The sequence below is a fragment of the Neofelis nebulosa genome, chromosome 17 (assembly GCF_028018385.1).
Source record: "Neofelis nebulosa isolate mNeoNeb1 chromosome 17, mNeoNeb1.pri, whole genome shotgun sequence".
In the NCBI taxonomy this organism is placed as follows: domain Eukaryota; kingdom Metazoa; phylum Chordata; class Mammalia; order Carnivora; family Felidae; genus Neofelis; species Neofelis nebulosa.
In genome coordinates, this window is record NC_080798.1 from 45479309 (window position 1) to 45503999 (window position 24691).

At 42.0% G+C, this 24691-nt stretch overlaps 1 protein-coding gene across 1 annotated transcript in view; it reads left to right on the forward strand.

Annotated features, from left to right (window-relative positions):
- The window catches only part of WWP2 (WW domain containing E3 ubiquitin protein ligase 2), a 155129-nt gene that overhangs the window by 110923 nt on the left and 19515 nt on the right, over positions 1-24691 (forward strand). Inside the window, exons 9-10 of the mRNA XM_058707642.1 lie at positions 10542-10631; positions 22793-22967. Of these exons, the coding sequence (XP_058563625.1) occupies positions 10542-10631; positions 22793-22967 (265 nt within the window). The remainder of the gene's footprint in view (positions 1-10541; positions 10632-22792; positions 22968-24691) is intronic.

Genomic DNA, 24691 nt, shown 5'->3' on the forward strand with positions numbered 1-24691 from the left:
ACCCACTGGGTTTGACTGGCTTTGGGTTGAAATATGTCTCTCGCAGGGTGGGGGACGCTCTTCCCTGCTCACTAGGGGTCCTCATGCACTGGCAGATACGGCGGGGCGTGTGTCCTCCTTGCTAAGGCATTTCTGAGCCACGCAGCCCTGCTTTATCAAGGCATCCAGCCGACTGTCTCTTCCCAACCTCATCTGCTCAACTGAGCGATAGAGCAGGTTCACTTGCGGATCCCAAGGGCCCATCTTCCTGGTTGCTGTGTTGCCTTTCTGCGATAGTTGCGACTCTGGTCTTGAAGAGGTTACACACGTCTGCATGTTTTAAGGACTGAAGGCTCCTGGAGGCTGGGCTGTGGAAGCCCACAAACAGGGCACCCCTCGTCCCTTTTCTCTCTCTCTGCGTCCAAACCCTCCAGCTTTCTGTACTTTGAAATTTAATTAGCATGAAAGAAGCCAACTGGAAGGGTGTGGCATTTTCAGGTTGCAAATGTGCATCAAAGAAGGGGGTGCCAGGAAGGCTCAGGAGACACGGTGAGATAGTGGTCCAGGCAGTGGGCGGTGGGTAGTGAGGCCACTTTGATCAGCTGGCCCTGCATCTGTTTTTTATCAGCACCGAGCCCACTTTGGGAACCAAACGCTCATTAACAGAGCGTGCGTACATGGCTTAGATAAACTCTAAGTGCGTCCTGGGCTCTGCAGCTCGCTCAGTCCCTCGCGCACAGAGGCACATTATTTTCCTCTGGCGGCCTGCACTCTGCTGTGGTTTCTTACATAAGGGAGGCCGTTGTGTTTGGACTGCCGACTTACCTCAGCACTGCCATTTCACACCGTCCTTTTTCTCCCGCAGTCATTGGCTGGCCTGTCTGTTTCCTGCCTCAAAGTAGAATTAATTGAGGAGGGGTGTTTTCTAGATCTTTTGGGTTTGCCATCTCCCCTGCCTCCACACCCGGTTATGGAGACCCAGAGGCCCTTTTCTCCAGGTGCTCCTTCAGACACTGTCAAGGATGATAATCTGCTAAGAGCTCTCGGACGTTTTGTTTGTAGAGAGCTTTAAGAGACGCCGGAATTTGGAGCTTCTCTGCTAAGTTATAAACCAGCCGCTGCCATTGCATTTCATTCCAAACTCATTTTTGGCACTCGCCAAAGATCCTTACCCAAGGAGTTTTAAAACAGTATTTCTTACACTGTGTGGAACCAGTCCCCCCCACCCCTGCCTTTTTTGTTTTATTTTCTTATTTTCAGTCCGTTAAGAATCCTTATACTTTTGTTCTCTACTTATCCACCGATCACATAAATTTAGATGTTGTGGCAATGCCAGATTGGTACAAAAGTTTCTAAATGCTTGGAAACTTCTGCACTTTTTTTTGCTAAACAGTAACAGTTTGGGCCGCGGACTATGCTTTGAGTAGCACCAGATTAAAGGATTATACTGGGAGACTCAGTGCCTTTTTTGCTGAATATGGTTTAGTTCTTGGCTGTGCAAGGATTATTACATGCTTAGGTAATGCTGAATAGTGCATGCTTCTGGCTTCCTCCTCATCATCTCAGAAGGAAACCTTACTTCCGAAGACTCTTCTGTTGTCCAAGGCTGGCCCGTGAGATGTTCTCACACTATTATGTGTATCTCTTCATGTGTAATTACGAATATCCATTTTTACTACACTTTCTGGAGAGTTCCAGAAGAGCAGAGAGCGTTACGTCCATCTTTGTATCCTCAGCTCCTAGCACAGGAACTGGCTTCTAGGGAGACGGAGTGAGAAGTGTTTGTTAATGACTAGGTAAATGATTTCACATTCTCAGTAGCATTTAAAATTAAAAAAGATTCTAAGTAGAAAAAGAAAACGGAGAAGAAAGAAGAACAACAATAACAAACAAACACCCAGATTTAAGCATTGGTGCTTTGCAGACTGTGTGTGTTTTTTCCTGACCATTAGTAATAGCTAACATGTGTTCGGCGTTTACGGTGTGTAGGGGCTGCTAAGTTTTGCCCATGGATTATTTGGGGCAGTTTTCACAACACTCTGTGTGGTAGCTGCTTTTATCCTCATTTGCAGAATGGGAGACCTTTTAAGCAATTTGCCCAGGACCACATATACAGACACATACACATAAAAACATGCCTACTAAAATCTGATCGTCTTACAGCTTGTGCTTTTAAAATTTATTTATCATAAAACACTTTAAGCATGCAGATAAGAATGGAGTGTAATGTAAGAAATACCTATCACCACCCAGCTGTATCACATTTTAGCATTATGCTATATTTACTACAGACTTCCCTTTTTTAACCTCTTGATGAAGAAATTACAAATACACTAGAAAGTCTCCGTGAGCCTCTTCCCGATTCCCTTCCCTGTATACAGAGATAAGGTGGAACTTGGTACATTCATTGAAAGTGCTACAAGGTATTCTATAGTATGAATAGATAGCGTTTTATTTATAATTCACATTTATTTATACTTACCCTATATCTGATATATAAATATAAAATATAAAAATTTATGTAAACATATATTTACACATCTATATTATTTTAACAAACATATTTAGAATATTTTATATGTAATTTATATCTTCCATTTGTAAATTTAATGATATAACAATAAATAAATGTTTTCATATTTTATATTATTATCTCTTCACAATTAAAAACAACGCTACAATGAAGTTTTTCTGTGCATGTCTTTTTGTCTGTGTGTCTGTTCTTTTAAGGCATATGCTGGACCTGGAATGTCACTGTAGGGATTGAAGATCTTCAATTTTAGTAGATACTATCAAATTGCTCACCGATTCTTACAATCCTACGAGCATACATACTAAGCATTCCTGCTAAAACTTAAAATTGTGAGATTTTTTTTGTTTTTTTCATTTTGGCCAGCTTAATGTCTGTGAGTGGTGTATCTCTTTGTGGTTTTAATTTGAATGTCCTTGATTACCACTGACATTGAACCTCTTCTCACATGTTTTTATTTGGTTCTTTGATTTCCTTCTTCGTGAGTTGCCTGTTCATACATTTTTGTTCATTCTTCTATTTAACCGTTTGTCTTTTTCTCTTTAATCTGTAAGGTTTCTTAATATAAGCTGGGGACTCCTTCCTTTTCAATTACATACATTGCAGATATTTTCTTCCAGTCTGTGGCTTGTCTTTTCACTTTTTAACGTTATCTTTCATTGTACAGGAGTTCAAAATTTAAAGTGGCCAAGTTTGTTAATCTTCATGTACCATTTGGGTCTTGTCTAAAATTCTTCCCTACACTGACGTCGCAAAAATTTTCACACACCCTCTACATTTTGTTGATTTTGATATGCTTGTTATTTCACATTTAAACTTTAAAATCAAAATGTAATATACAAGCTTAATTGGCAGTATTCTTTTCTTTCTCAGTGATATGTTAAATCATATAATTGATGGCATTTTAGATTTAATGAAAAATAGCATATTTATATGTTTTTAAACAAAAATTTGTATTATGCCTGTTATTTTAGCTTGCAATGTATTATATAATTATATTATACTATATTATATTACATATATCATGTTATGTTATATATTGCAACATATTATAAATATCTGGACAAGTTAATATCATCTATAATGTTATTTTCTTAAAAATTTTTTTTAAAAAAATTATTTATTTTGAGAGAGAGAGAGAGAGAGCGCACGCGAGGAGGGGAGGGGCAGAGAGAGGGAGAGAGAGAAAGAATCCACATTGCCAGCGCAGAGCCCGATGCGGGGCTCGGACCCATGAACCGATCATGACCTGAGCTGAAATCAAGAGTCAGATGCTCAACCGACTGAGCCACCCAGGCGTCCCATATAATGTTATTTTCGATGAGTGAATACTTATTATAGAAATAACATAATTTATTTTACTAATCCTCCATTTAGAGGCATTGAGGTTGTTTCCATTTTTCGTAGAACATGTCACGTACTGTGACAGATGCGCTTATAGTTAAATCTTTGACACATACTTATTTCCTCAGCATCCATCCTAGCAGCAGAGCCGCTGAGTTAAAGGATATCCACAGAGGAAAAGTTTTCAACCAAGTTGCCAAATTGCCCTTTTGAAAGAGTATACCCATTTTTGCTCCCACCAGCTATGTTTTAAAGGGTGACTGTTTTTCTCTGCCTTGCCAAATTTATTTGCAAAATTATTTGTCAACGAACATGTTAAACTTTTTTTTTTTTTTACATGCATACCATCTCCAGGAATTCCCTTGCTCTCAGTAAAACCATACATTTTAATGTTTCCATCTTTCATTGAGGAGCCTTGGAAACTTTTCCAATGCAAAGAAATTAGAAGGTTGAAGAAGAAGGAAAAAAAGGACTTAATTCAGAAGCCTTGATTGAGGCTCAACTGTGCCATTCTCTGCTTACAGGGCATAAAGTACTGGTTGTTGGTAGTTTTAAAGAAGGGGTTAGTGTGCTTAGATTGAACGGAAAGCCCAGTATCTCAAGAAGGTTTCTTGGGGGAAGACCGAGTTTAACACATTTCCTACCCAGTTTACAAAGGATCTACTGAAGCAGTGAAAACAGTGAATGGGAAATTTGTTCCATTGCACCAGATTTCTGCCTCATAAAAGTCTGAAAATGTCCCTAACAGAGGAAATAAATCTTACGGTTCACCCAGGAAGTGGCTAAAGGTTGGGGAATCAGATTTGGTTCAGAGTCCTTTATCAGAAGAGCATAAAATAAGAAGCTGTAAATCCCATGAGGTTTTTGCCTGTGGGGAGTTGAACTGCCACATAGGCAGCTTTAAGAATACTTGAATACTTTTATGAGAGGCCTGGGTGGCCCAGTAGGTTCAGCATGCGACTTTGGCTCAGGTCATGATCTCACAGGTCATGAGTTCAAGCCGTGCGTCGGGCTCTGTGCTAACAGCTCAGAGCCTGGAGCCTGCTTCCGATTTTGTGTCTCCCTCTCTCTGCCCCTTCCCCACTTGCCCTCTGTCTCTGTCTTTCTCTCTCAAAAATAAATGAACATTAAAAAAAAATTTAAAAGAAGAAAGAATACTTGGGTACTTTCAGTGTCTTTTTTTGCAGTTTAGTTTTTGTCTATGTAACCAGCAGGGCATCTTTATTTTGCGGGGTGTGTAGAGTTCTGGCTTGACTTTGTTTTCTAACATTGTGTATTTTGAGTGAGATCAACTTTACTATTGCCCACTGACTCTATTAGTCAAAGGCAGCAAATTAATAAATAATAAAAATTAGTAATACTTTTACTAAGATTGAATTTTTGAGCACATTGGTAGGTAAATCTGTAAGGGCCTCTTATTTTTTTTATTTTTTATTTTTTTTTAATGTTTATTTATTTTTGAAAGAGAGAGAGGGAGAGAGAGAGAGAGACAGAGTACGAGCAGGGGAAGGGCAGAGAGAGGGAGACACAGAATCCAAAGCAGGCTCCCGGCTCTGAGCTGTCAGCACAGAGCCCGACGCAGGGCTCAAACTCAAGGACTGCAAGATCGAGACCTGAGCTGAAGTCGGGCGGCTTAACCAGCTGAGCCACCCAGGCGCCCCTGTAAGGGCCTTTTAAAGAGAATGTCTCTGACACTAATCTGAACTACTCCTGTAGCTGTTAGCCCTTTCCATCTTAATCCTACTGTTGGTGAAAATGTGATTCTGTCCACACATCAGGGAAGTCTGCCCAGTAGGTATGTTGATCAGGGTTGGCTGAATGGCAGAATAATCGAGAATTTTCTGAAGACCTTTTAGGAAACCTTCCACAGGAGTGTAGTGACTACGTTTAGGGGACCAGACAGTTTCTTTCAGATAACACAGGAGAGAACGGATAGGGTGTCATCCTCATGATGGGATTTTTACCCTTTTAATGACGGTGAGGGGTGTGATTGGGGCATGGGCATGGAAGATAACTGAATAAAAGGCATAGGAGCAAAGGTAGCATAGGGTAAAAAAATTACCTAAAATTAATTGCAATTGGAGGCTACTTTTCAAGTGCCTTCAAATACAAAGACTCTGTGTAGTCCATGGTTGAACTGAATGTTTCTCGTTGAAGGCCAAGGAGCAATGTGTTGGGAAGGGACCTGAATCAAGCTTGATGCTTTGAACACTGTTTCTGAGAACATCAAAGGAAGCTATTCAGTGGGAGAGGATATGGCCATGTGACCAGGATGCAGTATTGAGACCCATGGGTAGTTGGATTGAAAAGCCTTTTTATCTCAGTGTGAGGAAGATGCTTATAAGGGACAGAAACCTCACCCCTGACAGGGACGTGCCAATGAAAGGTCGCTGCCAGTATCACTTTCTTGGCCTGGGGAGACCGAACCAAGACAGTGGGAAGGCTTAATCTATGTGGGTCAGCAGTTACCGAGGAGAACTGAGAATTGGGAGGTTCTTTTGATTGTGGACAGAATTGACCGACTGTGCTGCAGTGAATGAAGGGAAGAGATTTGTGTGAATTCTGAGGAGCCATGCAGGTAAGGGAGGAGTTGTGAGTTCTCTAAGAAAAGCAGTTAGGCCAGGTCATGGATCAGGGAGGACCCATATGGACATTTAATCTGAGCAGGAGTCCAATTTCAAAAGGAAAAAATGTAGATATCAAAAAAGGCAATGCAAGAAAGGTCTTGTTCCTCTGGTAACTATTTTTCCAGTGAAGCCAGTTGAGAGGGTTCATACAAGAACATTGAAATTTGCTGGACAATAACAGCCCTTGAAAGAGAGTCTTTCATTTCTAGGATCAGGTGGGATCAAAGATGGGATGGACAGATCTTATCTGGGCTTGGAAAGAGCTGCTGTACCTCTTGAATATAAGCGAGGAGGTCTTTGCACTGATTTTCTGCCAGCGTGTGGGAATACCCCTGTGTCAATTAAAGACATTTACTTCATGGAATTTTTTTTTTAATGTTTATTTGTTTTTGAGCCAGAGGGAGACAGAGCATGAACGGGGGAGGGTCAGAGAGAGAGGGAGACACAGAATCTGACGCAGGCTCCAGGCTCCGAGCTGTCAGCACAGAGGCCGACGCGGGGCTCGAACTCACAGACCGTGAGATCATGACCTGAGCCGAAGTCGGAAGCCCAACCGACTGAGCCATCCAGGCGCCCCTACTTCATGGAATTTTAAGTATTATCCCATCTTCAAATTAAAAGATGAACCAAAGTATAATATAACCAAAGTTTTCTCTTTGTCTAAAATGAATTATAAAAGTAGAGACTACTTATGAAAGTTGTAACACAATTTTTGGAATAAAGAAAAATGTGTTTTGGCACCTTTCATCTGCAATTGCTACAACAAATATTTTGTCTTTTTAAAATGTGCGGCCTCACCCACATATTATGGATAGGTTTCCAAATAGTGACTGCACAATGAGCCAGACTCATTTTGTTGGTGTTTTGTGCCAGAAATTGCCAAGGAAGGGAAGGACTTAGCTAACTTCTTAGAGGATGCTGAGGAGTTACCAGCTACTTAAGGCTTACTGCGAGCAGATGTTATGAAAGAGTGGTTTGCTGCCATTTCCTTGAGGAGCTCCCATATTTCAGTACTCACTCGTAAGCCAAGTATCTTTCTCAAGACTCCTCATTTCCAAATTCAGATGAATAAAGGAGGTATCAGATTTGCTACTCTATTACTGAGCAGACGGGAGGAGTTTGAGGATCTGGTGTGAAGCCATAGTATGTTAGCCTCGCTTTTTTTTTTTCTCTGCAAGATCCCTACAAGAAAGGTTTTCCGTGCATGGGACAACAGCCTCTCGAGCTGGTAATATTTGTTACTCTTTTGTCTTTAATTCAGAAGGGCATCTAGAGGGAGAAGATCTTTAACTTTACCCAGGGTACATTTTTATCTGGTCACTTTTGGCAGAATTGTTTGCCCTTTTAATAAAATAATGAAGTGTAAAGATCTTTTTGCAGCGGGAGGAATCAGAGCACCTGGACCAAGTCACCCATATCCACTGTGACCAGAACATTGAGCAAGAATACCCAGAAGAGAAGATGTTCTCGAGCACGTGTTAATGGTTGTTGGTAGCACTCTGATCCTCAAGCCAGTGGCTGATCCCTTTCGAGAGGTGGGACTCGAACCATTGGACCTCACTGCTCCCAGGGCTAACCCTCCCAGTGGTGCAAAATGTGCAGTCTCTTCTGGTAGATCACGTCTAAGCAGAAGCTTCTGATTAAAACGGAGCCTAGAGATGAACTTGGTGGACCTTTGGAGTTACCCTCCAGTTGTCTTGATTCTCCAGGACCCCCTACCTGGACTCCAGTGCTGGGGAAAGCTGTTTACTTTGAGATGGGGATTGAGAAGGCACCTGGCACCTTGTTTTCTGGGTAGTAGGTTCCCTATAAATTCTAGTCGACCTTCTTTTTCCTCATTTCTTCCTTTCAGCATGATGTGGTAAGACTCAATGGCTAGGAAGTCAGAGCTGAGTTGGAATGACACATAAAAGTTACTTAGCTTCTCTGATCCTCTGTTTCGTCCATGGTGATGGCACTTCCGACCTTAAAGGATGGAGGCAAGGACTTCATGAGGTAAAACATGAGCCCATAGCTCATTATAGATGATCAGTGGGTAATGATGACCCCCTTCCTTTCCTTGCCATAAAAACCTCACATATATCTTTATCTGACCTAGCTAGCATCTGAGGTGTCGGTCAGTGCAGTCTGCTGATCAGGCATTTTACTATTTTTTAAAAATTTTTGAAGTTTATTTATTTTGAGAGAGCACGAGATGGGGGAGGTGCAGAGAGAGAGGAGGACAGAGAATCTGAAGCGGGCTCTGTGCTGACAGCAGAGAGCCCGATGCGGGGCTCGAACTTACAAACAGTGAGATCATGACCTGAGCCAAAGTCAGACCCTCAACTGACCGAACCACCCAGGTGCCCCCAGACATTTTAGTTTAAATGAGAAATGGTATTAAATAAAGCTAACATCCATTGGAATAGATGCACCAGGCCTTTAGTAATAGAAATTGGGACATTATTTCAGTATTCAGTCAGCTCTGCTATTATGTATGTATTCCTAAAAATCATCATGCTGTGCAAAAAAAATCATGCCATGAAAACCACAGGGTTTACAGGAAAAAAAATGGGTTAGGGGCATAACATTCAAAAATGTGTCAGAGGCACACACAAAAAATAGGAAGCTAATAATGATGGTAGCACAGTTTTTCACATGTTAAATGGTTGAGGTGCATAACACTACAATGAGTGTGTGTTTCCATGAAAAGATCTGGAGTTTCCTTGTGGAAGCAGGTGTCAGAAGTGTTTGAGCTTGTGAGTGTTGTCATAAAGTGGTTGCAAGGAGGATCATCTGAAATCAGACGGGAGTTGTAAGGCCAGATGTGGATGAATATGGCATACAGCATGTAGTAAACTGAGGCAGCTGTAGATGCATATGGGCTTCGTGTGTTCCTTCGTGACTGGGTTCAGCTGGGGGACGTCATCTGTGTGCATTTAGTGTTTCTAAAAGGAAAAGCCATGCTTAAGCAAACACAAAATTCACATGCTCACATTGTTCCCTCGTGTATCAGTCACACTGGGATAGATTTATGTTTTCAAAACAAGCATTTCAGCAGAACTGACTGTACTAGCTTCCTGGAAAAGGTCACCTTCTCTTAGGCAGTACCCACAAGTAGAAGCAGATGAAATCATTGTAAAACATAAAGGCTCATGGGACCACTAACATCCTTTATGAAGTGGTGGCCATTTTATAAATATAAAATTTTGTATCCTTCATATATGGATTACCATATCCTGGGTAAAGGGGAGCTATTGTCAGACTGCATTGAGTATGGGAATAGCAGGAGTTGGGTGGGTGGCCCTTGGCTGTATTCTGTAGTGATTTTGCTTGTAGATTATCTCTTTGGATCATCTACTGCCTTGTTATTCTTCCACTAGCACAGAATGGCCACTTTTGGCACCCCATATCTCATGTTACCTTACACACAGACTCATGAGAAGAGAAGTCAGTAAATAACAAGAGGAGAGCAGTCCATAAATAACAGTATGCTGTTTCTTCATTCACCCGGATCTCTGTTAAAGATCCTCTGTAAATGAATCTTGTATTTTAAAAAGAAATGCGGTCATCAATATCTGTGATGTTAGGAGAACAGGGATAGTCATATGATTTGTGACTTTAAAACGTAGTGTAGACTGAGAAGGCTGAAGGTAAACTTGAGGTGACGTCTGTGAAGCCCAGAAATTGCATGCAAATTTTCGTTGGTAAGTACACTTTGGAAAGAAAGTGTCCTTGGCTTTTATCACATTCCTAAAGGGGTCTTTGATCCTGAAATGACCACGTCACACTTTTAGAAAAGTCCATAGGTAGAGACTCGTATGGGTCATTTAGGGGAAGCTAGGGTGATCTGTGGCACATCCTAGCCCATTGACTTCATAGAGGGGAGGTATTGGACTCAAGAAGTGCTCCTGGCTGCCGCGGCAGTGATAGTATGAAGCAGGTTTGACCCCTGGGCTGAGCTCGCATGTCGTCTTTGTCCTCTCATCAGTCATCACAGCAGTAATGAAGGACTCCTTTTCACACAAGGGCTTACGCCTTTTAAGTGTGTATCTCATGCTTCCCTTGACTTTGTTTTGCAGATGGGAACAACGAGAGCTGCCTAATGGGCGTGTCTATTATGTTGACCATAATACCAAGACCACCACCTGGGAGCGGCCTCTTCCTCCAGGGTAAGGCAAGGCTGGCAAGCCCTGAGACTCTAGAACCGGCACCCGGAGTCACCGAATGGCTTCTCCACCATTCACTGCCATCACTGTCCTTAGTTTCCCCTACCCTCTGCTCCTTGCCCTCTCTTTTATCCGCCTCCCATTGTCTTCTCCTTCTACACTATTTCTTCTCTTTATTTCCCTTCTGCCCACATTCATTGTGTTGGCAGTGGGCTGTATTATGGGCTTTATTATGTGCCATGGCTGTTGGGTCCTGGAGGGAGGAGGGCTAGGAATCCTGCCTCCTGGGCCATTGATGCCTTGATGCCCTCAGTTATTTCACCTACAGAGATATCCCATCAGGGCCAGGTTCTCAGTCATTTTCTGCAGAGGTAGCAAAGTACAGGGATATTTATTCCTGGTCACTTGATTGCTTTTCCTAATTACTTAATTCTCCTCTCATTTCTTAGGACATCTTAGGATTTTTAGAGCATTTCTGAGGAGAAAAGGCACGAGGAAGCCAAGATACAAAGGGTGTTGATGCATTTCAAAGCACCATATGCCCGAATGGCCCCTGAAGGGTGCTTCTCCTTGAGCTGGGCTTTGTGAGAACACAGCTAAGTTCTCTAAAACCAGAGGATAAGTGAGGCTTCCAAGTGAGGGAAGACTGTCCAAGTTCAAGGAGAAGGGGTTTGGTTCCCTGCTTGCCAGGGACAGAAAGTTCTTTCCACATGTGCCTTTTGGTCCACAGAGCTTTCAAAAGAGAATGTATTCTGCTCAAAGGAGAGAATCACCTCCCAGTAAGGCAGTCATGAAGGGCTCCAGCATAAAATATGAACACCTCCCCATCAAGCTTGTAGAGGGAGAGGATGCCAGAGGTGGGGAGTATTAGGAAAAACCCTTGTACTCTGGTTCACTGGTCATACACATGCCAGGCAAATACCACCTCACCTTCTGGTCCTGCAAATTTCCACGGATAGTCTGTTTTTAGTTTCGATTTTCCGGTAGAATGCTTGTGTTTTCCTTTTGTTCCTTACCCTTTTGGAAATGAAACTATAATCCGTCATCATTAGTCCTCATTCTGTTTTCTACTTTAAGTTCAGATTATTTATTTATACATTTAACCAAAGTTAAATATTGACGTCTTGGGAAAAAGTCACACTTTTTACTTTGGAAATTGTGGAAATTTTCATATTCATATGAATAGTCTTCCAATGTGCACTAAGTAGAGAGAATCCCCACATACTCAACACTTGGCTTCAATAATCTTCAAGTCATGGTCAGTCTTGTTTCATCTGTACCAGGGGTTGGCAAACTATGGGCCTGTGGTTGAAATCCAGCCTCCACCTGTTTTTGTAAATGAGGTTTTGAAGAAAATCCTATGTAATCATCATATAACTTTATCCATATTTTGGTATATATTTCTAAAAAATGTTCTTACTTAAAACAAAACCACTCTATTGCTAACAGTATTTTCTTTTCTTTATTATTATTATTATTACTATTATTATTATTTTAAATTTACATTCGAATTAGTTAGCATATAGTGCAGCAATGATTTCAGGAGTAGATTCCTTAGTGCCCCTTACCCATTTAGCCCATCCCCCCTCCCACAGCCCCTCCAGTAACCCTCTGTTTGTTCTCCATATTTATGAGTCTCTTCTGTTTTGTCCCCCTCCCTGTTTTTATATTATTTTTGCTTCCCTTCCCTTGTGTTCATCTGTTCTGTGTCTTAAAGTCCTCGTGTGAGTGAAGTCATATGATATTTGTCTTTCTCTGACTGACTAATTTCGCTTAGCATAATACCCTCCAGTTCCATCCACATAGTTGCAAATGACAAGATTTCATTCTTTTTGATTGCCGAGTAATACTTCATTGTATGTATATGTATGTGTGTATATATATATATATATATATATATATATATATATATATATACACCACATTTTCTTTTTTTTTTTTTTTTTAATTTTTTTTTTCAACGTTTTTTATTTATTTTTGGGACAGAGAGAGACAGAGCATGAACGGGGGAGGGGCAGAGAGAGAGGGAGATGCAGAATCGGAAACAGGCTCCAGGCTCCGAGCCATCAGCCCAGAGCCTGACGCGGGGCTCGAACTCACGGACCGCGAGATCGTGACCTGGCTGAAGTCGGACGCTTAACCGACTGCGCCACCCAGGCGCCCCATACACCACATTTTCTTTATCCATGCATCCATCACTGGGCTCTTTCCATACTTTGGCTATTGTTGATAGTGCTGCTATAAACATTGGGGCGCATGTGCCCCTTCAAAACCACAATGAGATACCATCTCACACCTGTCAGAATGGCTAACATTAACAACTCAGGCAACAACAGATGTTGGCGAGGATGCAGAGAAAAAAGGTCTCTGGAGGAGACCTGTGAAGGATTGTTTGTTCTACTCTGTGGTGAATGCTGGTGTTATTTTGATAGGGATTTCATTTAATATGTAGATTGCTTTGGGTAGTATTGACATTGTAACAATATTTGTTCTTCCTATCCAGGAGCATGGAATCTTTTTCCATTTTTTGCGTCTTCTTCAATTTCTTTCATAAGCTTTCTATAGTTTTCAGTGTATAGATTCTTTACGTCTTTGGTTAGATTTATTCCTAGGTATTTTATGGGTTTTGGTACTGTTAACAGTATTTTCTTTCTTTCTTTCTTTCTTTTTTTAATAGATATATAATGTTTTATTATTTTAATTTGCATTTCACCAAAATTGTGTAACATTGAACATCTTTTCATCTGCTATTTGCTACATTTATGTTGTCTTTGGTAAGGTATCTGGTTCACATCTTTTGCTTATTTTTTTTTTAATTAATTAATTTTTTTAATATATGAAATTTACTGTCAAATTGGTTTCCATATAGCACCCAGTGCTCATCCCAAAAGGTGCCCTCCTCAATACCCATTACCCACCCTCCCCTCCCTCCCACCCCCCATCAACCCTCAGTTTGTTCTCAGTTTTTAACAGTCTCTTATGCTTTGGCTCTCTCCCACTCTAACCTCTTTTTCTTTTTTTTTTTTCCTTCCCCTCCCCCATGGGTTTCTGTTAGTTTCTCAGGATCCACATAAGAGTGAAACCATATGGTATCTGTCTGTCTCTGTATGGCTTATTTCACTTAGCATCACACTCTCCAGTTCCATCCACGTTGCTACAAAAGGCCACATTTCATTTTTTCTCATTGCCACGTAGTATTCCATTGTGTATATAAACCACAATTTCTTTATCCATTCATCAGTTGATGGACATTTAGGCTCTTTCCATCATTTGGCTATTGTTGAGAGTGCTGCTATAAACATTGGGGTACAAGTGCCTCTATGCATCAGTACTCCTGTATCCCTTGGGTAAATTCCTAGCAGTGCTATTGCTGGGTCATAGGGTAGGTCTATTTTTAATTTTCTGAGGAACCTCCACACTGCTTTCCAGAGCGGCGGCACCAATTTGCATTCCCACCAACAGTGCAAGAGGGTTCCCGTTTCTCCACATCCTCTCCAGCATCTATAGTCTCCTGATTTGTTCATTTTGGCCACTCTGACTGGCGTGAGGTGATATCTGAGTGTGGTTTTGCTTTGTATTTCCCTGATAAGGAGCGACGTTGAACATCTTTTCACGTGCCTGTTGGCCATCCGGATGTCTCCTTTAGAGAAGTGTCTATTCATGTTTTCTGCCCTGTTAACAGTATTTTCATGCTGTCATCAAATACTGAGTCAGCAGCCAAATTTCTCCAATTGTCTTGCAAAATAATCATTGATTTTTAACAGGATGTGTTTTACACTTGTGCTTTGTGTGTTGACAGCACTTATACTTAAAAGCAGCATTAACTCTAGAAATGTGCTAGTTGCTGCCTCTTATCCTCTCTGGTCTATAAGTTATGTAGGCCTTGACCTGATGAGCATTTGGATAGCATCTAAATTAAGATTTTAATGGTGTCTTCTAAGGACGGCCAAAAATTGTTTCTTCTTTAAGTTTTGAGGTGGGACAACAGATCCAGATTTCTTGTTTGCTTGCTTTCTTTCTCTTGCTTTCTTTCTTTTCTTTTTTTTCTTCCTTTCTTCCTTCCTCCCTCCCTTCTTTCCTTTTCGTCTTTTCTCTTCTTTCCTTTCTTTCTTTCTTTTCAGTCAACAAATACTTATTGAGCCCTGCTCTATACCAGGCACTATGCCCTGGGAGTACATCAGTACACCAAAGGAGAAAACCCCTGATCTCACGGTAGTGTGAGACACACAATTAATGAGTTAATAAATTTATACAGTGTCAGGTGGTGATATGTAATTTGAGGTAAAATAAAGCAGAGGAAGGGGTTGAGGTAAACAAAATAGCACACACACATTTTTCTGATGCACATAAAATCAATATGTAACCGTTAGAATAAAAATGTCTCCCTGCATGTACCATCTACATTTGCCTAATGATACCAGGTCCACCACCTCTGAGAGGTGCAGGCTCACATGACCAGAATGTACTAGAATAATCCCTCTGGTTCCGTTTCTTTCCTCGATCATTTTTCAAATTGGATACAGATTGTACCCTGAGAAAGCCTTTGAACCTGCAGCTCCCCTAATTTCCCTGAGGGGCTGGGCCACTCCTCCACACCTGACTAGGTACTCGGCCCCTCCAGGTGTGGGCTGGGGATGCCTCTAGCATCACTGGAGAGCAGAAAGCATTGTAATTACAGATCCAGATTTCTTATTGTCAGGACACTTTTAATGCTTTATTGGACGGTGGCTCAGCTCTACACCCCATGTAGCCTATTAGTTCTTACAGAGTTTTAATCTCAGACCTCAGTACCTCTGAGCCCCTGGCAGGTACTTCTGCACCATAACTGGGAGCCCAGACAGAATAAGAGTGCTTAAGCTTTCATCGCTAACAATGGGAGAAGTTCCACCCCAGGAAGTATTATCATGCTGAGAGCACACTTGAAACTACAGGCGGAGCCGTTGTCTCAGCAGACCCGGTCACTCCAGAGTAAGATTGAGTCAAAGGATTCAGCCTGTCTTGGCCCCCCCCCCCCCCCCCCTTCTGTTAGACCCAGGGGACGCTTGTATGAGGAATGGTCATTTTTTTATCCAGGAACAAAAAGTATTGGCCCTGGTAACTAAGGATGGATGCAGTAATTTGCTCTTAGGTCGTGTTTAGACCAGAGGTGAGCAGGGAGAGGGGTCTCGATAGACCACGGTGTAGGGGAGGCCTCACAGAGGGAGCGGGATCAGATGCGATCTTGTAGGAGGGGCTGGAGTTGGACTTAAATGACAAGAGGAAGTTGATCCAGGTTGGGGGAAAGGCGTGAAAGTAAAAGATATCGTTAGGGAATGATTAATGAGGCAGTTTGGCTGGAGTGGAAGGTTTACGTGAAACAGAGAAACCCAGCTGCCCAGAGAGTGTCTAGCAAGGCAGCTGGGTTTGGTGGACATGCCTGCTGGAACATGAGAGAATGCAGGGCCGACTGAGCCTCAACCACTGTGCTGTTTTTATCGATTGCGATTCTTGGTGAGATTTCACCCACAATCAAGGGTGGGGTTATGCTGTTTAGAAGTTTGAAATTTACCAGTCCAGAAGACTTTTAGTTAAACGTGTGGATTAAACATGTATTTATTTCCATTCCTTCCTGAAAACCCCCTAAGTGGCAATAAAAGTATAAAGAAGCATAATGATAAAAGATTGGAAGAGGAGAAGCAGCATATGGGAGAAGGTAATAAAACTTTGGTTGCTGATAGATAAATGGCAGAGCTGAGAAAGCTGAAACCCCAACTTACAGTGTGGGTACCCACCAGGAAGTCAGCCAGTTAGCACCACGGAGCCCTGGAAAGCTCAGCAATCAGACATGGTAGGGGGAGGTGCTATGACATGAGACTAAAAAGCTGAAGTCAAGTTAAAAATTGGTGCAGGGAGTCGTTAGAGTCTCAGGTTGTCAACCATGACATCCAGCCCTGTGCCGCACGCCTGCATGCACACGTGTTTATCTCACACACGCATGCACACATGCAGCCAGCCTGGAGGATAAAGCCAGAGCTGAAGGCAAGGATGAGCTCAGAAAAAAATGGATTGAGTGAGGACGCTGTCTCCAAGTTAAAGATTGGGACTGTTTTTTGCTAGATAAAGGGATCAGTCAAAGGGAAGAGAACTACAGATTGTGATGTTTGTGGGTCGTCTAGTGAAACAGCTGAATGAAGCCACTGGTTAGTTTTCCCCCACCTGGATACCCAGAGCGTCCATTCAGTGTTTTAGTGACTCACTTTTAAATATGAAAGAACAGCCTGCGGCCAGCAGACAGAAAGGGGACTTGGTGAAAACAATGTGGAATGTAAAACCAAATTGTGATTCGTATCCTCAAAAATTTGGGAGGAAATACGGCATCTGTGCAAGAAGAACAGGAGACTGTGAAATGAACCATGCAGAAAACAAGAACATTCATTCGTTTATTAATGTTTATTTATTTTGAGAGAGAGAGAGAGAGAAAGCGCGCATGTGTGCATGCGCACCCGCAAGTGGGAGAGGGGCGGAGAGAGAGAATCCCAAGTAGGCTCTGTACTGGCTGTGTGAGATCATGACTTGAGCCGAAATCAGGAGTCGAGCCCTTAACTGACTGAGCCACCCAGGCATCCCAAGAAGACCTTTTGGAAATTAATATATAACTGACTGTGGAACAACCCGGGGGTTAAGAGTGCATGCTGACCCCTGCACAGTTGAAAATGTGCATACAAATGACTTCCCCAGAGCTTAACTACTAATAGCTTACTGTTGACCAGAAGCCTTACCGACAACGTAAACAATTGATTAACACATATTTTGTATGTTATATATATTATATACTGTATTCTTTCAATAAAGTAAGCCAGAGAAAACAAAGTATTAAGAAAATCATAAGGAAGAGAAAATACATTTACAGTACTGAACTGTATTTATTGAAAAATTTATTGAAATTTATTGAAAAATTGAAAATTTACTGTATTTATTGAAAAAAAAATCCATGTATAAACGGGGCACCGCAGTTTAAACCCTTGCTGTTCAAGGGGTCAACTGTATATAACAGCAGAAACAGGGGCGCCTGGGTGGCTCAGTTGGTTAAGTATCCGACTCGATTTTGGCTCTGGTTGTGATCTCACAGTTGGTGGGATCGAGCCTCAGAATGGGGTCTGCATTGACAGTGTGGAGCCTGCTTGGGATTCTCTCTCCCTCTCTCTCTCTGCCCCTCCCCTGCTCTTGCACATGCTCTCTCTCTCTCAAGATAAATATTTTTTAAAAAATTAAAAACAATTTTTTTAAACATTTGTTTATTTTTGAGAGAGAAAGAGAGAGACAGAGTGTGAGCAGGAGAGGGGAAGAGAGAGGGAGACAGAGAATCCGAAGCAGGCTCCAGGCTCTGAGCACAGAGCCTGACACGGGGCTTGAATCCACAAACCGTGAGATCTGAGCTGAGGTTGGAGGCTTAACCAACTGAGTCACTCAGGTGCCCCTAAAAAAAATTTTTTTTTAATGTTCACAAATTTTTGAGAGAGAGAGAGAGAGAGAGAGAGACAGAGTGCAGTGCGGGAGGGGCAGAGAGACAGGGAGACATAGAATCTGAAGCAGGCTCTAGGCTCTGAGCTGTCAGCACAGAGCCCCATGTGGGGCTTGAACTCACGAACTACAAGATCATAACCTGAGTGGAAGTTGGACGCTTAACCGACTGAGCCACCCAGGTGACCCTCCCCCTGTCAAAATAAATAAACTTAAAAAGAAGAGCTCTTAAAAAAAATAAAACTTGCAAGAATGGAAAGATAATGTTGGAGATTAGAAAATTACAATATGAGCCCAGGAGATTCAACATCTGAACAGTAGTTCTAGCAAGAAAGAACTTGCTAGAAGAACTTTCTATTATCAAAGAAAAAAAAATAGGAGCATATTGCTAGAATTGAGTAGTAATGTTTTCAAATTCAAAGGGCCTACCAAATGCCCAACCCAGAGAATGAGAAAAGACTGACCTCAAGGAACATCCAAATGGAATTTGGGGATGACAAGAGAATGTCTCAGAAGCCTCCGGAGGGTAAAAATAGGCTAGCTATCGAGAATTAGGAATCAAGAATGCCATCTTTCTTCTCAACAGCAACTGTGGAGCTGGACCCTTAAAATTCTGATGGAAAGTTATTTCCTGTCTAGAAATCAACTTTTAGTCACCTTAACACTCAACTCTGAGACTTGAATAAAGGCATCTTCAGTGTTTCAAACAATTAACTTTGGTGCATCCTTTCTCAGAAGCTACTAGATGATTTGTTCCACCAGATGAGAGGAAACCAAGAAAGAAGTCATGAGATGCAGGGCACAGGGGACTCCATTCAGAGGCCAAAGACAGTCCCAAGAGGAAGATGAGGGAAGGTGACTCAGGACAGTAACACAGAGCAGATCTGGAGGACAGGTGTCCACATAGGGCAACAGGGGCCTGGAGCTGTGTGGCTAAGGCATATCTGACTGACACTGAGAGGCCACGTGCGCCATCAGAATCTGGGGGTGCATTGGTAAGAGATTCTTGAAAAACAAGCAGAATGAAACACACTCTAGTTCTTTTCACTCCAGAAAAAAAAAAAGTCATACAAGCAAGGAAACATATGTGTAGTATTCTATGAAATCATAATACAAACTCTGAATATGGATTTAATGACGATTTTCTAAATTGGGAGGAGGGGGCCTATGTGTGTTGTGGGGTGGGATGCAATAACTAAACGCTCAGCTTTGATAGCAGAAGGTTCACAAGTAACGTCTAATATGACAGAAATCAAGAAACAGTAGAAGGAGCATGCTGTTTAGAAATATGGCTGTAAATAGAAGGAGCAGTTGAGAATTCAAAGTTGTTGCTTCTGAGAGGTAAGAATCAGCGATGGGGAGAGGTAGGGAAGGAGACACTGTTTTTTATTGTGTCTCCTGTAGTACCATTTGCATTTTTTTAATGTTTATTTTTGAGACACACACACACACACACACACGCACACACACGCCCACACAGCATGAGCTGGGGAGAGGCAGAGAGAGAGAGGACGACAGAAGATCCAAAGCAGGTTCTGTGCTGACAGCAGAGAGCCCGATGTGGGGCTTGAACTCAGGAACCATGAGATTGTGACCTGAGCTGAAGTTAGACATTTAACTGACTGAGCCACCCAGGTGTCCCAAGAAGCTGTTTTTAGAGACGCTGTGAGTTAAAAGAATCATTGAAGAGGTGGCCAAAAAAAGTCAGTTAGGATGCTAACCCTGAAAATTGAGAAAGATACCGGACTGAAGCATGATAGTTACGTGAGTAAGGTAAGGATGCGGACAAGATGAAATGAGAAGGTAGTTAGAATAAAGCCTTTCCAGCCCATATAGTGGAATCCATATTGGGTTCCCTTTGCATTGAGTTAATGCTATTTTCTTCAGTGGTATCACTTTCTTATCTTTTTAAGGCCCCTTTATCCCTCTTCCCCTTTCAAACTTATAGTGGAAAAATCAGGCATGTACCAAATTTGAGAGAATAGTACAATGAATCCCTGCTAACTACCACCTGGTTGTAACAACTGATAACATTTTGTTTCGTCTGACCTCCTACTTTTCAGGGGAGGGGACTGATGAATTTTAGAGCAAATCCCAGATGTCATATCTTTTGAACCATAAATATATCATGTACATCTGTAACAGGTAAGGGTTTAAGAAAAAAAAAAACAAAAAAACTAGGGGTACCTGGCTGGCTCAGTCCATAGAGCATGTGATTCTTGATCTCATTTTCATGAGTTTGAGCCCCACGTTGTGCATAGAGATTCCTTAAAAAAACAACAAACTAAAATACCATTATCCCACCCAACAAAATTAACGACATTTCTTTGCTTCATGTCACCCAGTCCTTGTTCCATTCTCCCCAATTGTCTTAAAAATATTTTTACAGTTGATTTGGGTCAGATTCAAACTCAAGATCATCACATTAGTTTTGGCTGATATGTCTCATAAGGCTCTTTTATTATTTTTTATTTATTTTTTATTTTTTAAAATTTACATCCAAATTAGTTAGCATATAGTGCAACAATGATTTCGGGAGTAGATTCCTTAGTGCCCCTTACCCATTTAGCCCATCTCCCCTCCCACAACCCCTCCAGCAACCCTCAGTTTGTTCTCCATATTTATGAGTCTGTTTTGTTTTGTCCCCCTCCCTGTTTTTATATTATTTTTGTTTCCCTTCCCTTATGTTCATCTGTTTTGTCTCTAAAAGTCCTCAGATGAGTGAAGTCATATGATTTTTGTCTTCCTCTGACTAATTTCACTTAGCACAATACCCTCCATTTCCATCCATGTAGTTGCAAATGGCAAGATTTCATTCTTTTTGATTGCCAAGTAATACTCCATTGTATATATATATACCACATTTCCTGTATCCATTCATCCATGGATGGACATTTGGGCTCTTTCCATATTTTGGCTATTGTGGATAGTGCTGCTGTAAACATGGGGGTGCATGTGTCCCTTTGAAACAGCACACCTGGATCCCGTGGATAAATGCCTAGTAGTGCAATTGGTGGGTCGTAGGGTAGTTCTGTTTTTAGTTTTTTGAGGAACCTCCATACTGTTTTCCAGAGTGGCCGCACCAGCTTGCATTCCCATCATAAGTCTCTTTTAACCTGTAAGTTTCCCCACTCTTTCTTTCTTTCTTTCTTTCTTTCTTTCTTTCTTTCTTTCTTTCTTTCTTTCTTTCTTTCTTTCTTTCTTTCTTATTTCTTTCTTAATTTCTTTCTTTCCATTTACTCTTTGACGATCCTGGGCATTTGTTCTGTAGAATTTCTCATATTCTGGATGTGACCTTGGAATGTTGGGTGATATGCTTCTCTATCCATTGTCTTTCCTACCAACTGGTAGTTAGATATGGAGGCTTGATTAGATTGAAATTCACTTTTTAAAATTGAGGTATAACTTACACTCAATGAGATACCCAGATCTCAGGTTCATAGTTAGATGAGTTTTGACAAATGCATACATTTTTTTTTCAATATATGAAATTTATTGTCAAATTGGTTTCCATACAACACCCAGTGCTCATCCCAAAAGGTGCCCTCCTCAATACCCGTCACCCACCCTCCCCTCCCTTCCACCCCCCATCAACCCTCAGTTTGTTCTCAGTTTTTAAGAGTCTCTTATGGCAAATGCATACGTTTATGTAACCTATACTCCCTCGAAATATAAAGCATTTCCATCATTCCACAAAGCTCCCTCTCTTACTTTCCCTTGATCACTTCTTCCTTCCATGTGTACAAATCGAGTTATAGCTGCCAAGCGCAGATAAAGATTTTTGCCATCTGTTTTAGCCTTGCCTTGCCTGTGGGTAATTTAGGACCCCTTTGGAAAGGTTGCTTTCTCCCTAAAAATAATGTAGAGAATCCTGCTGTTGTTTGTACTAACTCTCCTTCTCATGACCACGCAACATGTTTTCACTGGCAGTTTATATCAGGATGATTTCTGTTGCAGGTAGCAAAAATTGGGTTCCAAATTGACTTAAATAATAAAGAAAGTAAACTGGCTCATTTAACTGAATATTCTAGATGTAGATCCTGGTTTCAAGTAAAGCCTCATCTAGTGACTCGACAATTTCACCAAGGGGCCGGCTTTTCGTTTTGTTTTGTTTTTCTACTCTGTCATCTATTGGGTCAAATTCATAATGTGTTTGGGTCCTAGATGGCAGCCAGTGGTTCCTAGGACTGGCTAGGTGGTTCCTAGGAACCTAGATGGAATGACATACTTTCTCAGTCATTATCTGGCAAGGAAGAGAGATATTTTTCCCAGAATTCCTGGAAAAAGTCATGAGATTGGCCCTGATTAGGCTCAGCGTAGGTCGCATGCCTGCCCCTAATCCAGTCGGCTGTTCAACTCTGGACTTGGTAGTAGAGTCTCCTCCTTCTCCAGAACAACCTGGATCTCCTAAATGGAAATCAGGAGCTAACGGTGAGGAAGGATTGGCTGCTGTAGAGCAATGACTGCTATAATCACGAAAGCCCCAGTAGCCTCTGTCATTGGGACTTGCCTGGCTGTGCTTCCCTGGAGCAGCCCAGCTTCTGCACCAGACACCTTGCTTAACCCTTCCTCAGCCCCTCTTCGCCAGCCATCCAGAGATTTCTCTAGAATTTGAGGGTAGGGGTGGGTGGTCACTATATTCATTCTGACCTTAATGTTTCCAGCTGGGAAAAACGCACAGACCCCCGAGGCAGGTTTTACTATGTGGATCACAACACGCGGACCACCACCTGGCAGCGCCCCACAGCCGAGTACGTGCGGAACTACGAGCAGTGGCAGTCACAGCGGAATCAGCTTCAGGGCGCCATGCAGCACTTCAGCCAAAGATTCCTCTACCAGGTGAGAGGGCAGGGGCTTGCCACGAGGGAGGGGAGCCTGCTGGCCCTGGAGAATGTGCTGCCTCGCACACTATTTGTTGACCTGTTTGGTGAGCGGGAAGACGGTAGCTGGAAACATCAGTGCTCTGGAGATTTTACTCATCACGGTGAAATTCCTCAAATTCCGTCATTTCTAATTTAGTAACTCAGTGTCCAGCTTCTGTGTTTCAGGACTCAATATACCTGAAACTGACTCAGTATATCTGAGATATATACTATCTTTCTGCCAAGACTGGATTTCTCTTCTGGCCCCTCCATCCAAGTCCATTTATTCTAATTTGAAACCTGAAGGTCAGCTGTGACTTCTTCCGTACCTCAACTTTTGAGAACAAAACAGCTACCTACTCAGTCCGTTAAGCATCCAACTTCAGCTCAGGTCATGATCTCACAGTTCGTGGGCTTGAGCCCCACATCTGGCTCTGCACTGACAGTGCACAGCCTGCTTGGATCCTGTCTCCCTTTTCTCTGTGCGCCTCCCCTGCTTGCTTGCGCTCTCTCTCTCAAAAATAAATACACATTTAAAAAAAAGCCATCTAAATCTTTTCCTTTCTGCTATTGTTTTTCTTTAAGTCTTTTTTATTTGACACATTCTTAAGGATGGAAGGACCTCTAAAGTTGTTGTGAATCAGGGCTTCGCAAACTATAGCCCATGGGCCAAAGTGGCCCACACCTGGTTTTGTAAATAAAGTTTTATTGGTACAGAAGCACTCCAAGTAGTTTAGGTATTGACTCTGGCTACTTACTTACACTGTAACAACAGAGTTGAGTAGTTTCAACGGAGACCATATAGCTTATAAAGCCTGAAATATTTGCTGTCTAGCCCTTTACAGAAAAAGTTTATTGACCTCTAGTTCAACTTCCTTCTAACTGATCCCTGGTTTTCCTTCATCCCTCCCAACTGAACACTTGGGGCAGCCTTTCACTTGTTCTCTCTGTTGGCATTGTTCTCTCTTCCAATCTGTACTGCCTATTCCCAGCAGAGCAGTCTTCACATATCACTGTCATTTGATCACTTTTGCTCAACATTTATCACTGTTTTTTTTTTTTTTCTTTTTTCTTTCTTCTTCTTCTTTTTTTTTTTTTTTAAAGTAGTCTCCATGCCCAGCTTGGAGCCCAGCTTGAATTCATGACCCTGAGATCAAGACCTGATCTGACACCAAGAGTCGGACATTCAACCAACTGAGCCACCCAGACGCCCCATCACTGTCATTATTTTTTATTTTTATTTTTTTATTTTTTCAATATATGAAATTTATTGTCAAATTGGTTTCCATACAACACCCAGTGCTCATCCCAAAAGGTGCCCTCCTCAATACCCCTCACCCACCCTCCCCTCCCTCCCACCCCCCCATCAAACCTCAGTTTGTTCTCAGTTTTTAAGAGTCTCTTATGCTTTGGCTCTCTCCCACTCTAACCTCTTTTTTTTTTTTTTTTTCCTTCCCCTCCTCCATGGGTTTCTGTTAAGCTTCTCAGGCTCCACATAAGAGTGATATCACTGTCATTTTAATCACTGGCTCAAAGCCTTCTGTGGTCATTACCTACAGAACAGCATCCAAATTTCCTACTCCAGAATTCAGAGTGCTATGATCCCAAATTAACTGTCTAATGGCCTCCTGTACTGTGTCCCTTCAGGAACCCTCCCAACCCCTCCTTCCATCCCCTTAGAGCCTCCACCAGTGACCTTTT